Source organism: Ambystoma mexicanum, chromosome 8 (assembly GCF_040938575.1).
Source record: "Ambystoma mexicanum isolate Mex_15411 chromosome 8, UKY_AmexF1_1, whole genome shotgun sequence".
NCBI lineage: Eukaryota > Metazoa > Chordata > Amphibia > Caudata > Ambystomatidae > Ambystoma > Ambystoma mexicanum.
In genome coordinates, this window is record NC_090929.1 from 1,604,608,927 (window position 1) to 1,604,626,020 (window position 17,094).

The following is a 17,094-nucleotide window of genomic DNA, read 5'->3' on the forward strand; positions in this document are numbered from 1 at the left end:
GCTGTTTGTTGTTGTGTTTCAGAAGTTCTTGATATTGATTTTCTCTTTGCATCAGATGGAGCTTTTCCAAGTGATGTTCGTTTTTTGTGCGGCATGTTCAGTCACTCAATGGCTTCTGCACATTTGAGAAAATGTTGTGGAAAGATTCACTGATTGTGCTCTCTTCTTGTGAATGAACTGAAGTAAACTGTAACCTTGCCATTTCCCATAGTTGGATTGGTCTGATAAAAAAAGATTATTATTTTGTTTAGTTTCCCTTAAAAATAGTAATGCATTTCAAAGGAATAACCATCACATCGAACATTTTGCTTCAGACACTTTTCCAAATGTTGCCTCCTTCTAGTACCTACTGTATTGCATCAGGGTGAGCATCACTAAATGAAGGTGTCTAAGGAGTGAATTCTTTGCATCCAAACATAGACTACAATCTTGCCCCAGACAAATGAGGAGTCCATGCACAATCTGGTAGCAGTGGGTTCAACGGTGTGTATTTGTATAGCCGGACAAACATACACACACACACACACATAGATTCAGCTTTATATATAAAGATTCCCAAAGCACAGTGAACCCTCCATCTGTGTCTCAATATAACTGGCTAGTACCACGTTAACCTTCTGCAGAGAATATTGTGCCACATTGCAGACTTGCCTATAATGTTGGGGGAGTTATTTTGTTGACAACCATGCAGGGGGTTACAAATAAAGAAACACTATGTAATAGCCACTATTCTGACCGTGTAAGTGTAGGTGCTATTTAAACCAGCCCTACCACTATAGGTACTTGAGACAAATGTCAGCCATATGTTGACAGTGTAAACAGATGGTTGACAATTCTGTAAGATACCTTAATGGTAAAATGTCAACTTTGAAGCTACTATGCAGGCCTACAAAAGCCACTTGCCGCATCAGTTCTCCACAGCCACGCAGCATACCATTTCTAACTCTCCAATAGTCAATAATCACTAGCCAATGGCTAGTGGCGAGGGCACATTTTGAGACCAGTCTACGAGGATTATCATGTTCAGAAGTAAACATAGGAATTTTACTTTGTGAAGTTTGTGTTACATTTTAGATGTTAACTATACTATGTGATTGGTCTCCAGGCCGTGTCGCGGATCTAAAAGAGATGGATGGTGTGAGTGGAGTGGGAAGAGAAGGGACATTGAAGATTGGCAGCTCTTGTGTTGATGCATGCTGATGGGACGCAGCTTTAAGCAGGTCCGTTTCTAGGTGTTCTGGGACGCATCCTCAGCCCTGCAAGTGGGTCCTTATCCTCAGCTCTGCAAACGGGTCCGTTTCTAGGTGTTCCGGGATGCATCCTCAGCTCTGCAAGCGGGTCCATTTCTAGGTGTTCTGGGACGAATCCTCAGCTCTGCAAGCGGGTCCATTTCTAGGTGTTCTAGGACGCATTCTCAGCTCTGCAAGAGGGTCCGTTTCTAGGTGTTCTGGGACAAATCCTCAGCAGTGCAAGTGGGTCCGTTTCTAGGTGTTCTGGGATGCATCCTCAGCTCTGCAAGAGGGTCTGTTTCTAGGTGTTCCGGGATGCATCCTCAGCTCTGCAAGCGGGTCCATTTCTAGGTGTTCTGGGACAAATCCTCAGCTCTGCAAGCGGGTCAGTTTCTAGGTGTTCTGGGACGCATCCTCAGCCCTGCAAGTGGGTCCTTATCCTCAGCTCTGCAAACGGGTCCGTTTCTAGGTGTTCCGGGATGCATCCTCAGCTCTGCAAGCGGGTCCGTTTCTAGGTGTTCCGGGACACATCCTCAGCTCTGGAAGCAGGTCCGTTTCTAGGTGTTCTGGGACGCATCCTCAGCCCTGCAAGTGGGTCCTTATCCTCAGCTCTGCAAACGGGTCCGTTTCTAGGTGTTCCGGGATGCATCCTCAGCTCTGCAAGCGGGTCCATTTCTAGGTGTTCTGGGACAAATCCTCAGCTCTGCAAGCGGGTCCATTTCTATGTGTTCTAGGACGCTTCCTCAGCTCTGCAAGAGGGTCCGTTTTTAGGTGTTCTGGGACAAATCCTCAGCAGTGCAAGTGGGTCTGTTTCTAGGTGTTCTGGGATGCATCCTCAGCTTTGCAAGAGGGTCCGTTTCTAGGTGTTCTGGGACAAATCCTCAGCTCTGCAAGCGAGTCAATTTCTAGGTGTTCTGGGACACATCCTCAGCTCTGCAAGCGGGTCAGTTTCTAGGTGTTATGGGATGCATCCTCAGACCTACAAGAAGGTCTGTTTCTAGGTGTTCCGGTACGCATCCTCAGCTCTGCAAGTGGGTCAGTTTCTAGGTGTTCTGGGATGCATCCTCAGCTCTGCAAGCAGGTCCATTTATAGGTGTTCTGGGACATATCCTCAGCTCTGCAAGCGGGTCCATTTCTAGGTGTTCTGGGACGCATCCTCCGCCCTGTAAGCATGTCAATTTCTAGGTTTCCGGGAAGCATCCTCAGCCCTGCAAGCGTTCCGGGACACATCGTCAGCTCTGCAACTGGGTCCGCTTCTAGGTGTTCCAGGATGCATCCTCAGCCCTGCAATAGATCCGTTTCTAGGTGTTCCATATCAATAGCCTAGAGGCATTAGTGTCCAAAGGGGAGGCTTGTGTGCCTGTGGAGCTAGGATTCATTTGCCCCAAATGGGGTATATAAGTCGGTTTGTAGAGGTGTGGTTTTACAGTGTATGACGAAAACATGAGTCACCACAGCACTGATTTAAATGTACAACCTGCAGAGCATAAGCAAAAGCCATTGGAGAGCAATGAACCCACTGAGCTATCTTAGCATGTTAAAATTACCATTTGGAATTTATTCTAAGATTTTACGCCAAATCACTGGTCCTAAAATGTACGTTTTCCCCAGTGTGGAGTCTCGTAGCCCCACCTTCTGCGTGTGCCATTATTTTGGGGAGAACTCCCTGTATGGCTGGATTCTTGGGGGCCTTGTGCTATGCGTGGTTTCAGCGTGAATGCACACTCTTCTGTTACTCCCTTAAAGATGGAATGTGCGAGGAACATGGAAGTTAAAATGGTGGGGATTCTTCTCGTTTGATGTCACTAAGATTGTGTCCCATGTTATGTTTTGTCAGCACCTCAGAAGTCATGAACACCGCGTTGAATTCCGCGAGGGCCCACGTGGTAAATATAACCGTTATCACTCACCCGTAAAAACCTCTATTGCAGACTATAGCGCCTGAAGTCCCCCCTAATTATTGCCTAATGGGGTGCACCCTTTGCATATTCCCCTGAGGAAGGTGGAAGTGGGGGCGGGCACCAGATGTGAACTGATGGGCAGAGGGATAGGCAATGTGAGCTTCTTTCTAAGCCTCGTGACGAATAAGAGGAGTTATTAGGAGCTCTGTGGATGGTGGGTGGGGAGAGGCTGGCAATAGCCTGGGCAGCTCTGGGCACATTGCATGCAATGCGTCTTCTCTATGCGGTGTGTCTGTTTATCTCTTCCCACTTTGCCCGATCCATCTTTCTTTTCATCCTCTTCTCTACCCCTCTTCCTCTCTTGCCACCCATCTCTCTCTCTTTCCGTCACTGTCTCACCTACTCATCTGTCTCTTTTTCTTTGTTTCACTCTCCTTGTTTTCTCTGCTTCTAACGTTCACTCTGTTGTTCTCTCACTAGCAGCTCTATGGCCCTCATTACAACACCGGCGGTAACTAATGGCGCTATTAGCACCATGGTTGCTGCCGGTATTGTGACGAGTCCGCCATGGTGCAATGGGGAATTACCACCCCATTCCAAGGTTGGCGGGGCGGTAATTCCCCATGCACCATTGGCCCTTCCCCATTCCCATTTTTGCCCCATAGGGCTCAATGGGAATGGGCAAGGCGGTAATTACCCTCAAGGTCCCTTTGCGGGTCCCTACTTTAACGGCTGGTCCAGACCAGCCGTTAAGGTCGGGAGCCGCAAAGGGACCTCGTAATTAGGCGCTAAGGGGTTAACGGCACCGCAGCCTTTTACGGCGCTGTTAACCCCTTAGCGCCAGGGTCGTAATGAGGCCCAATGTCCTAAGAACACACTTTCATTTTTGTTCCTCCCCCCTTTGGCTTTTTCTAGGCTGTCCCTTGTCCTTCCACTGCAACATCAGTACTATGTCCTCACTGCATTGCCCCAGGTTCCTTCTATTGAGATCATGGTCCTTCCTTGGTTCCTTGAGTCCCCTCCCCCTTGATATTTCAACCTATTGGCTGATATTGCGGTCATGTGCTCTGTATTCCAGTTACTTTACTGAAATTGCAAACATTATGCATACACTTAATTTGCATGCCACCTCAGTCTATCTCACTCCTCCCTCTGATATCCCAGTCATTCATCAATTACCCTAATTTTGTACCTAAGATCTTAGCCCTTCCGCTGGGATTTCCATCCACCTGGTATGAACCACTTCTCCTGGCACCGCTGGCGTTCTTCTGATTTGCCAATGAATCCTCTGATGTCAAATACATTCCATCTGGTATCTCAGGTCTTCACTGGTCGCCCAGTCCTTCCCTTGGTATTCCAGTTCTTCACCAACTGTAGTTCCCCAGTTCTTCACCATCAGTAGTTCCCCAGTCCTTCCCTTGGTATTCCAGTTCCTCACCAACTGTAGTTCCCCAGTTCTTCACCATCAGTAGTTCCCCAGTCCTTTCCTTGGTATTCTAGTTCTTCACCATCAGTAGTTCCCCAGTCCTTCTCTTGGTATTCCAGTTCTTCACCATCAGTAGTTCCCCAGTCCTTCCCTTGGTATTCCAGTTCATCACCATCAGTAGTTCCCCAGTCCTTCCCTTGGTATTCCAGTTCTTCACCAACTGTAGTTCCCCAGTTCTTCACCATCGGTATTCCAGTTCTTCACCAACAGAAGTTTCCCAGTTCTTCACCATCAGTAGTGCCCCAGTTCTTCACCGAGTATGCCAGCCTTTTCCCTTGCATCGCCGGATGGCCCTTTGTACCCAAGTCCCTCCTCTGTTATCCCAGCCCTTCCTATTGTTTCACACTCCTTTGACCGTTAGTTCAGCCATTTGCCAGACATTCCCTTCCCTCGACTATTATCCCAGTCTTACTACAGCTATCGTAGTCCTTTCTCAAGTAGCAGTCCTTTAACTGGTTCTTCAGTCCTAAATGGGGTATTCCACTACTTCACTTTGTAGACCAGCCTTTCACTGGTTTCCCAGTCTTTCTACACGAATATCCGCCCTGCATGTGCTACACCAGTCCCTCCCATGGTCTCCTTGTCCTATGCCTGCTATCACAGTCAATAACCTGTATTCTGGTTCATTGTGTGCTTTTCGATTTACTAATCTTGCTTTCTAGCCCTTCACCTGGTACCCATGTCCTGCCCCTTTCATCCCAGCCCTTACCCTGCCTCCCAGTGCTCCATTTGCTATAACAGCAATTCCCTCCGCACTGTATCCCTGCTCACCCGTTCCCCTGCAACCTCATTCCATTCGCTGCTATCCCAGACCCTCCGTTGCAACCTCACTCATTTCACTGATATCCCGGCCACTCCCCTGCAACCTCATTCCTTTAGCTGCTATCCCAGCCCCTCCCCTGCAACATCAGTCCTTTCTCTGCTATCCCAGCCCTTCCCTGCAACCTGTCCTTTCTCTGCTATCCCAGCCCCTCCCCTGCAACATCAGTCCTTTCTCTGCTATCCCCTCCCTCCCCTGCAACCTATCCTTTATGTGCTATCCCATCCCCTCCCCTGCAACCTTATTCCTTTCTCTGCTATCCCAGCCCCGCCCCTGCAACATCAGTCATTTCTCTGCTATTCCAGCCTCTCCCCTACAACCTCAGTCCTTTCTCTGCTATCCCCGCCCTCCCCTGCAATCTCAGTCCTTTCCCTGCTATCCCAGCCCCTCCCCTGCAACCTCATTCCATGATCTGCTGTCCCTGCCTCTCCCTTGCAACAGCATTCCTTTCTCTGCTATCCCAGACCCTCCCCTGCAACCTCAGTCATTTCTCTGCTATCGCACCCACTCCCCTGCAACCTCATTCCATTCTCTGCTATCCCTGCCTCTCCCCTGCAACAGCATTCCTTTCTCTGCTATCCCAGACCCTCCCCTGCAACCTCAGTTATTTCTCTGCTATCGCAGCACCTCCCCGGCAACCTCATTCCATTATCTGCTATCCCCACCCCTCCCCTGCAACCTCAGTCATTTCTTTACTATCCCAGTCCCTCCCCTGCAACCTCAGTCATTTCTCTGCTATCCCAGCCACTCCCCTGCAACCTCAATCCATTCTCTGCTATCCCCGCGCCTCCCCTGCAACCTCAGTCATTTCTTACTATCCCCGCCCCTCCCCTGCAACCTCAGTCATTTCTAAAGCTATCCCAGTCCCTCCCCTGCAACCTCAGTCATTTCTCTGCTATCCCAGGCACTCCCCTGCAACCTCATTCCTTTAGCTGCTATCCCAGCCCCTCCCCTGCAACATCAGTCCTTTCTCTGCTATCCCAGCCCTTCCCTGCAACCTGTCCTTTCTCTGCTATCCCAGCCCCTCCCCTGCAACATCAGTCCTTTCTCTGCTATCCCCACCCTCCCCTGCAACCTATCCTTTCTGTGCTATCCCATCCCCTCCCCGGCAACCTTATTCCTTTCTCTGCTATCCCAGCCCCTCCCCTGCAACCTCAGTCCTTTCTCTGCTATCCCCGCCCTCCCCTGCAATCTCAGTCCTTTCCCTGCTATCCCAGCTCCTCCCCTGCAACCTCATTCCATGATCTGCTATCCCTGCCTCTCCCTTACAACAGCATTCCTTTCTCTGCTATCCCAGACCCTCCCCTGCAACCTCAGTCATTTCTCTGCTATCGCACCCACTCCCCTGCAACCTCATTCCATTCTCTGCTATCCCTGCCTCTCCCCTGCAACAGCATTCCTTTCTCTGCTATCCCAGACCCTCCCCTGCAACCTCAGTTATTTCTCTGCTATCGCAGCACCTCCCCGGCAACCTCATTCCATTATCTGCTATCCCCACCCCTCCCCTGCAACCTCAGTCATTTCTCTACTATCCCAGTCCCTCCCCTGCAACCTCAGTCATTTCTCTGCTATCCCAGCCACTCCCCTGCAACCTCAATCCATTCTCTGCTATCCCCGCCCCTCCCCTGCAACCTCAGTCATTTCTTACTATCCCCGCCCCTCCCCTGCAACCTCAGTCATTTCTAAAGCTATCCCAGTCCCTCCCCTGCAACCTCAGTCATTTCTCTGCTAGCCCAGGCACTCCCCTGCAACCTCATTCCTTTCGCTGCTAGCCCAGCCCTCCTCTACAACCTGTTCTTTCTGTGCTATCCCAGCCCCTCCCCTGCAACCTCATTCCTTTCTCTGCTACCCAAGCCCCTTCCCTGCAATCTCAGCCCTATCTCTGCTACCCAAGCCCCTCCCCTGCAACCTCATTCCTTTCTCTGCTACCGAAGCCCCTCCCCTGCAACCTCAGTCCTATCTCTGCTATCCAAGCCCCTCCCCTGCCATCCCAGTCGTCCTCCTGACATCCCAGTCCCACCACCAAGCTACACGGTCGTCAACCTGCAGTGACAGGTATGCACCTGCTCCCATGTGTTTCCTTTTCTTTCTCAAAGCGTTGCCCTTGTCTTTGAGTCTACTCAACATCTTGCTCAAGAGTCCTACTTTGCTTTCTGATAGGGGAACAATCCATGGTCTTCTGCTGGGGGGTGGGTGCTTGTGTTTACCTCTGATTTCTCTTGTGCTTACTCTGAAGGTGGCAGCCGCTCTGATGAATTGGAAACGGACCATTTCTTCCACCAATGGGGCGAAGTGATGGCCTACAGCTCCGAGGTGAATGAAGGTTTGTGAAGAGGCGCTCGCTATGGAAACAGTATGCTATGGTCTGGCTTTACTCGCCCACAAGCACTGCCTGCATTTGAAAATCAAACACTATGTTATGTTATGTTATGTTACTGGGATTTGTACCATGCACGGCTGCCTTTTGCTTGGTCTCCAAGTGCTCTAGCGGATCTGAAAGAGAGGGGGATGGGCTGGTGTGGTGCTGTTCAGCCACGCAATGTTGCAGCATTAGTATAGCCAGACACAGTTCGGTGGTGAGATGTGTGAGCGCTAGTGTGGTCTAGTGCTGCCCAGTGATGAATATTCCAGCATTAGTATCGCCAGGCACAGTACAGTGGTGAGATATTTGGGCACTAGTGTGGTCCAGTGCTGTCCAGTGGTGAATATTCCAGCATGAGTAAAGCCAGGAACAGTTTGGTGGTGAGATGTTTGAGTGCTAGTGTCATCCAGTGCTCTCCAGTGGTGAACGTTGCAGCATGAGTATAGCAAGGCAAAGTTTGTGCAGAGATGTTTGAGCGCTAGTGTGGTCCAGTGTTGTCCAGTGGTGATATTACAGAATTAGTATAGCTAGGCACGGTTCCGTTCTGAGATGTTTGAGTGCTAGTGTGGTCTAGTGCTGTCCAGTGGTGAATATTCCAGCATTAGTATAGCTTGTCACAGTTCAGTGGTGAGGTGTTTCAGCCCTAGTGTGGTCTAGTGCTGTCCAGTGGTACATTCTAGTGTGGTCTAGTGCTGTCCAGTCGTGAATGTTCCAGCATTAGTATAGCCAGGCGCAGTACAGTGGTGAGAGGATTGACCACTAGTGTGGTCTTGTGCTGCCCAGCAGTGAATATTCCAGCATTAGTATAGCTAGGCACAGTTCAGTGGTGAGATGTTTGAGCGCTAGTGTGGTCTAGTGCTGCCCAGTGGTGAATATTCCAGCATTAGTATAGCCAGGCACAGTACAGTGGTGATGTGTTTGAGCGCTAGTGTGGTCTTGTGCTGCCCAGCAGTGAATATTCCAGCATTAGTATAGCCAGGCACAGTACAGTGGTGAGGTGTTTGAGAGCTAGCGTGGTCTAGTGCTGCCCAGTGGTGAATATTCCAGCATTAGTATAGCCAGACACAGTACACTGGTGAGATGTTTGAGCACTAGTGTGGTCTAGTGCTGTCCAGCAGTGAATTTTCTAGCATTAGTATAGCCAGGCACAGTACAGTGGTGAGAGATTTGAGCGCTAGTGTGGTCTAGTGCTGCCCAGCGGTGAATATTCCAGCATTAGTATAGCCAGGCACAGTACAGTGGTGAGATGTTTGAGCACTAGTGTGGTCTAGTGCTGCCCAGCGGTGAATATTCCAGCATTAGTATAGCCAGGCACAGTAAAGTGGTGAGAGGTTTGAACACTAAAGTGCTTGAGTGCTGTCCAGTGGTGAATATTGCAGCATTAAATCAGTAATGAGATGTTTGAATGTTTGAGTGCTAGTGTTGTGCAGGGGTGGTATTTTGCAGTGTTAGGGTGGTCACTCAGAGGTTATATGTTTAATCACTGTTGGGGTCTGACACTGTGCCTGGATAACATGTGTGAACAGTAGTGGGGTACTCCACATTGTGTACGTAATGTGCGAGGCCTTGTAGGGAAGGAGTTGGCTTTAGATGAATGCAGGCGACTTAGAGGACATCTTTTTTGGTCAGCCAGTCTGCAGACGGATCAGGGTTTCCCTCTGCCCCTCCCATCATTCCTTGAGCGTGGGATTTATCAGTCCCATAATTAGGAATTTGTGAATGAATATGGACAGCAATATGACTAGTATTTCCTCAAATTAAAAACAGAACGATAAATGTCCCTTTGTAGCTGTACATGTTGGTCAGGATAACTCACCTTATGCCTTATTACCCGTGGACATTAGCTGCAGACAAGGCTTGACTAAATGATCAGTTGCTAGCATAATCTCCACAAAACAGATTTCTCAGTTACAAAAGGGAGACAGTTCTGGAGTCTGCATTTTCCTAGGCCTCAATAAGCAGAAACATCTTTCTGCAAGCTCCCCAGTCGCATTCAGTGGAGGCGCAGACCCTGCTTCCTAAATGCATTTGCCCTGCTAACCTGGCCTCTGAAGCTCAACTATATGTGCCCTCTTGAGCATCAAAGCACTTAGATAATACGTTACCTTTTATTTCGACCTGTTGTAGATTAGCTGCACGGGGCTGGCTCGTACATTGGCAATGCTGGGCCCAACCTTCGGAATCAGTTGATCTCATCCATAGGTCCCGACAGAGAACATTACAAACTGAGAAACTCTCCAAACCTTGCTTTCCCTTCTTTCATTGTGATAAAACCCTCTAGGGGTAATGCACTGTATTGAACAACTAAACACATAACCAAAATGTACTCTAAATCTCTGCTACAGATAATCCAGGAGAAATGTGCAGCTTTGTCAGACTACACACCTCCAAACGATCCCCGTTGGCCCTGTTTGCCCATTCTTAAACATATCTGCAAAACAAAGCTGGAGACCGTGCGGAGAAGGGTGCACAAAGGAAGGGCAGGTACACAAAGGAAGTAGGGAAACAGGCCTGGCCATTCACATAGGCAGGTCCCCTTTTATTTTACGGCGAGTGCTCAAGAGCTGTGACAAACAAGGCAGAACATTCAGGCCCCTGTATGATTATCCACCACCAGGATTAAAAGAAACTAGGTTACTCACGTGATCCGAAGCGACATTACACATTGCACATACCTCTTTTGTAAAGTGAAGGTATTATCCACAAATCACATATCATAATGGGCCAGTGATTCTTCTTCTTCTTGCAGGGTAACTCAATGGTAGAAGTGTACCGAAAAAAAGTATTGGAGTTGTGATCTCGGCAGGGGAGAGGGTAGGCAGAAACATAGTGTAACCGTTCCCGCTCACTTCGATCACTGGGGTAACATGGATCGAAAGGCTGCACCGTGTGAGATCTAACCGTGTAACATGTTGCATTATGTCTCTCTTTTCAGATCCCTGCCTCTCCAATCCGTGCCTGAATCAGGGAAGCTGCCAACCCAAAAGCAATGGATTTGAATGTTTGTGCAAAATGTTTTTTACTGGGAAATATTGTGAAAAAGGTGAGTGAGATATGGCTGTAAATATGTATATTTAAAAAAAAGATCTTTTTAAATATGGAAGGTTGTATTGGTCAATTCTTAAATAGTTGGCTCTGTAATCCACACATAGACATCTTTCCTTTATCAGATGTACTTTTCACTAACAATAAAAATAGGTGGACTTGGCTGCAAATTCGAATAAATCTACGTTATAACAAAATGCAACGTTAACAAACCCTTTTTTAACAGAACAGTTGCTGCCCATTTTTCAGATCTCATTGATGCCAGGTTAATGGCCACAGTAAACATTGCATTGCCCTCAAGAGATTTCACAATTTTTTGTTAAAAATTTACTGAAGGTAACTGATGGTACTTATCAGTTAAATGTTTAATGTTTTACATCCTGGGAGGAGATTAGTCACAATATTTACATTGTGCACAATTGTCTTGAAGACACTTAAAAGGGTGTCTTTTCACTGTTCAGTACATCAGATTGAGGCAGCAAAGATTGGAATGTGCTCTCTGCTAGACACAGCCTAGGATTTCGTTTAGCTAACCTCTGATTGCTAGTTCAACTTGAGTTTCCACTCAGTGGCCGCATAGGCCAAAAGCTGCAATCTGTGCATCATGATGTGTTTCGTACTGTAGCCAATCAAAATGTGGCTGGAGGGCACCGGACAGCACCACAACCAACAATCTCGACTCTTCAGAAAACAGTTAATGCTCGGAATTACCCCAAAACATCGAAGCACATTACTGAGAATCACATTACAATTATTTTTTTTCATCGCATTTTAACACATTTCATCGAAATCATAAATGGGGCTTGGGGTATTAATTATGGTGGGGGATGTAGGGTGGGGGCTGAGTGTGAAATGTGTTAAAATCAAATTATCAGAAAAAAAAATCGATATGGGATTTGCAGTACGTGTTTTGTTGTTTTAGGGTAGATTCTAATGCTCAGAGGGGCCTCATTCCGAGTATGTCGGTATCCTGGCGGTAGAGCCACCAGGATACCGGCATTTGGTACTTACCTTTACCGGCACTCAGTCCGGCAGCATTGTCTCTGGATTACGGATGCCGGAGTGACGGTGTAAATCCCCATTCATGGAGTCCCATAGGACTCCGTGAGGCGATTTTCCATCATTACCGCCACTGGCATTGTTGGTGGCAGTAATGAGGGCTTTGTTGGTTGGTAGGGCACCTGGCTTACCTCAGTATTTGGCTGGAGGTAACCCAGGTGCCCCACCGGCAAACCCGTAGTCTGGTAGTCCGGTAAACTGCTGTTATCCATGGATACCAGCACTATGTTACCGGACCGCACAACTCAGCATGAGGCCCAATGTTTGTTGTGGCCTGGTGCAGCTTATCGTGCACCGACATTCTAGGCCAGTGGTGAGCAAAACGTAGCCCTCCAGATGTTTTCCCCTCTGACATCCAGGATACCTCATTGTTGCCTATATTGTCTAGTGCTGATGGGAGTTCTATATCAAAACATATGGGGGGTCGCACCCACGTTTCCCCCCACTGTTCGAGGTGGAGGGTTAGGGCTGCTTCTAGGGAAAGACTAGGAAGCTGTCCTAAGCACCCGGGTGACCAGTTTCCCTAAAAAGGAGCAGAAAGGTGCAGCAAGGCCAGTGGGATGGGCAGTTGACTGTTGATTCACCCATGGCTGCAAAAATATTTACAGTATTCATGAAAAGGACAAAAAAGTGGAGTAGTCAGAAGGCAAGAAGGAAATCATGTTTTGGATTCTCAATATAAGTTTTATTTACCATTCTTGTGCTTGTGCCAGCACATTATATTGTGTTCAATCACCATCGAAGTGAAAACAAAGACATCAAACACATGGCTTGCAGAAATAGGGGAAAGGTTATGGCATGAACTGGAAGGATGCAGGAAAAACACTTTCGATGAAACTTACGAAATGCAGTAACTGCAAGTCACCAACAGTGCACAGGAGCATTTGCCAGTGCATTTTCATGATTACTTCAGCCACAATATATGCCAGTAAAAAACACGTTCACGCTGACTGTGCCCATACATTCCCATGCTGGCTGCACCAATATATGCCAGAATTCCTGTGTAAGAACACACTCATGTTAGCTTTGCACATAAAGGCAGTAATTATACTATAAGAAATCGTGTCCACACTGACTATGCCAATATATGTCAGTGTCCCCACAAAAGAACATACTTTAGTTGGCTTTGCCTTAACACATGCCATGAAACAATAAGAAAACATGTCCTAACTGGCTGCACAATGTAGTCCAGTCCAGACACATAATACAACTTAACCTGCCTGCTTTATCATAGATGCCCAGATTTTTTTTTTAAATGCCACAGTAGGAAAGGGCTAGACTGGCTGCCCCAAAATACTAGCCAGGCCAAGTAACACATATCATGCTTGGTTTATGATAAATGCCCAGTGAAAACACTCCATTCCACGGCATGAAAGAGCTTGACTGTCTGCCCCAAAAAGCCAGTCTAGCCAAGTAACAAATATCATGCTTGGTTTATCAAAGATTCACAGAATAACAGTCATACCACAGTAGGAAAGGGCAATACTGGCATCCCCAAGTCTAGCTAAGTAATACATCATACCATGCTTCGTTTATCATAGATGCCCAGAAAAAAGGTCATGCCACAGTAAGAAAGAGCTAGACTGGCTTCCCCAAAATGCCAGTAAAGCCACATAATAACACTTCATCCCTTTAAAAAAAAAATCAAACACAGGTTGATAAAAGAAAGGATGATGACTTTCTACTAGACATCTATGATAGATGCCCAGTAAACAATCTGCTGTTGCACAGAACCCACCCATCATCCCACTGCCACTTACCGCCTCCACCTGCTCCCGACCCAGCACACATTCAGACAACACATTCACACACAGCATTCACTAACTCATTCACACGTGCATCCATACAACTACAACATACACTCACTCATTCATACACACATTATAATACATTATGGAGAAAAGAAATTCTTACCTGCACGCAGCTCCTGTCTGGCTTTAGCTCCGCCACGGCCTTCAGAAATCCCTCTGGCTTCCACACACAAGAACAGAAACAGGAAGCACAGGGAGCTTCCTGGTTCCTGCTCATGCATGCAGGAGCTGGGGGCTGATAACGTGGTGCACCTCCCAATTTGTATGTGCAGGGAGGAGCACATTTAAACATACAGTTCCCCAGCCAGCATCCCCAATGTGCTATGCAAGGCTGGGGAGGCAAAATGCACTGGCCTTGCAGGGCCCTTGGGACATCTACAGCTGGAGAACAGAACTGTCAAAGGCAAACTCTGTTTCCCTTCGTCAGTTCAAGCCAGCTCAAGCCAGGCCAGGAGCACTCCCTCGGCTGCAGCAAGTGCCCCCTGACCCATTATGGACGAGAAGCCCCTGGGATGACTGCTCTAAAAGATATTGGGCCTCATTCCGAGTTGGGCGGTAAGGGTGAACGGTCACCGGTAAGGAGACCGGTGCCGTTAAACCCTTACCACCCAATTCCGAGGTCCCATAGCGGGACCTGCAAAGGCAGTGTAGTCTGACCACTCGTCCTTTGCAGGCCCCACTAAGGGACCAGGGCGCTGATAACAGGCACGTTAAAATTGACCTGCTACATAACACAATCCAATTGAAGCGATATGCCTTAAAGTCTACATCTCCCCTGCCATGTCCCTTACTCCCCCAACACATTCCCCCCTTCAAATTCCACTCAGTCACTGAGGCTGAAGTTGGCAACATCTTAAAAGGCCTCAAACCCTCTCAATGCAGAGGCCATATCTGTCCCGCTCCACTCATCAAGGAATGTGCCGACCTCCTACTACCACAAATTGCGGCCATTATCAATGCCTCCTTCACCTCCTGCTCTGTCGCGAACTCCCTAAAAGAATACTGGATCTCATCCCTTCTTAAGAAGCCTTCACTTGACCAAGCTATCCCCACTAACTACAAGCCCATCACCACAGTCCCCTTCCAATTAAAGATCATCGATCAAGCTGCCTACATTCAGATCCAGCAACATTTAGAACAAAACCCCTCCAATCCGGCTTGCGCCCCAGACACAGCACGGAAACAGTACTATTGGACCTCATGAATCAGCTGGACGATTCCAGAGACTCTCACTCCTTTTGTTTCTAGATCTATTGGCTGCAGTCAACCTCATCGGCCACTCCACCATCTGTCACCACATCACAAGTTCTGCCTCCTTCTTGACTGCAGCAAACCATTGGATGCCATCCTTCCTTGCAGACCGCATCTCCAGAGGCTTCTCCGACAACCACTCTGCCACCCCCACTGTCACCACTTGTGGGGTATCTCAAGGCTCCTTTGTTTCACCCAACCAACCACTATAGTGTATAAACCAAATCACTTTTCAACTATCTCGACTCACTCAGCATCAAGTACACAAACTATGCCAATGACACTCAGCTCCTGATCCCTCTATCCGGCATCACCACCAGGACTCCTTGAAACTTAACTCCATCTACAAGACTATACAAGCCTGGATGGCCACTCAACACTTATGCTCAACAATGTAAAAACAGAACTCTTCCTTGTAGGCCTGCCTTGCCAAGCTGTGCCCACCCTACCAATCCTTCATCATTCGACAACTACACTATCAACGTCTCTCCTGCTGTCACACGCTAGAAAAGAAGCAAACTGGCATCCTGTCAGAGAAAGAATAACATTTAAAATCCTCACCATTACCCATCTATTCCTCTCGAAGACTGCCCCGAGCTATCTAGCCCAGAGACTATCCAAACCATCCACTGCCAGACCAACAATGGGCCTCATTAGGACCCAGGCGGTAAGGGGTTTACGGCGGCGTAAACAGCGCCGACCCTTACCTGCTTTTAGTCCATGGCGCTAAGGGACCTTGTTGTTAATTACGCCACCGTAATTTACGGTGGCGTAATTAACGCCTTCCCCACTCCCATTATGCCCTATGGGGCAAAAATGGGAATGGGGAAGGGGCCATTGGTGAATGGGGAATTACCGCCCCACTCACCTTGTAATGGGGCGGTAATTCCGCCATCCACCATGGCGGAATCGTAACCTTAACGGCATGGACCATGGTGCTAATAGCACCATGGTCCTCCGCCAAGGTTGTAATGAGGGCCAATGTCACTGGGCCTAGCAAGATCATTGTTTTTGTTCTCCCCTGTTCCCCTTCCCTTTGCCTTGTCGCGCTCTGAAACACTTGTATATGAGTGCGATAGAAATAAAATATCAATATCAATATCAACACGGTCAGCTTACTGGAACTGCCTGAACATTGCTAGATTCAAGAGATCCAAATCCAGAGGCTCCAGCTTTCAGCTCTCAGCTGCCACGTTTTGGAACTCGCTCCCACCCACCCTACAAGCAGAACTCTCCTACCAGAATTTCTCAAAAAAATGAAAGACTTACCTGTTCATCTAGTTTCTCTACCAGCCACTACCTGCTCGTCTAGTACCAAAACTTTATCTGCTTGTAACTTGCGAATAGACGCCCGAGGGCTTAGTCTGCTCCTACAAATGTAATAATGAATAAATAAATACATAAATAAAACACACATAGATCTTGACCAAAGAGCATTTGAGACTGGCAGCGGCAAGAGAAATATCAATTATCGAAACTGATTGCCCATGTGGCTAACACAATGGGCCTCATTACGAGGTCGGTGGTAAGGGGTTAACGGCGCCGGTAAGGATGCCGGTGCCGTTAACCCCTTACCACCGCATTACGAGTGATTGCTAAGGGACCAGGGAGTTAACAACGGGCCCGTTACTAACGAGTCCGTTGTTAGCTCCCTCCCCATTCCCATTGAGCCTTATGGGGGCTCAAATGGGAATCGGGATGGGTAAATTGAATGAGGAATTACTGGGTCCTCCAAGGTTGGAATAGCCCGGTAATTCCTCGTTCAAGGAACCCGGACCCAAGATTGGAGGCAGCCATGCCGCAAATAGTGGCATGGCTACCTCCAAACTCGTAATGAGGCCCAATATGTTCTTAGCTGAATTTGGAATGCAACAATGGGCCTCATTCCGAGTTTGGAAGTAGCGATGGCGCTATTTGCGCCATGGCTGCCTCCAAACCCGGGTCCGTGTATGGTCTGGGTGAATGGGGACTTACCTGGACATTCCGACCTGTGCGGACTCGGTAAGTCCCCATTCAATCAACCATTCCCCATTCCCATTTGAGCCCCCATAGGGCTCTATGGGAATGGGGAAGGCGCATTCTGGACTTCACCACACCAGGTATCATTCTTGATAACTGTAGACAAGGGGG

The 17,094-nt window shown here is 48.1% G+C and overlaps 1 protein-coding gene across 1 annotated transcript in view; it reads left to right on the top strand.

The window, feature by feature from the left end:
* Positions 1-17,094, top strand: part of HABP2 (hyaluronan binding protein 2) — a 287,724-nt gene that overhangs the window by 93,811 nt on the left and 176,819 nt on the right. Inside the window, exons 2-4 of the mRNA XM_069611848.1 lie at positions 3,067-3,115; positions 7,673-7,759; positions 10,734-10,841. Of these exons, the coding sequence (XP_069467949.1) occupies positions 3,067-3,115; positions 7,673-7,759; positions 10,734-10,841 (244 nt within the window). The remainder of the gene's footprint in view (positions 1-3,066; positions 3,116-7,672; positions 7,760-10,733; positions 10,842-17,094) is intronic.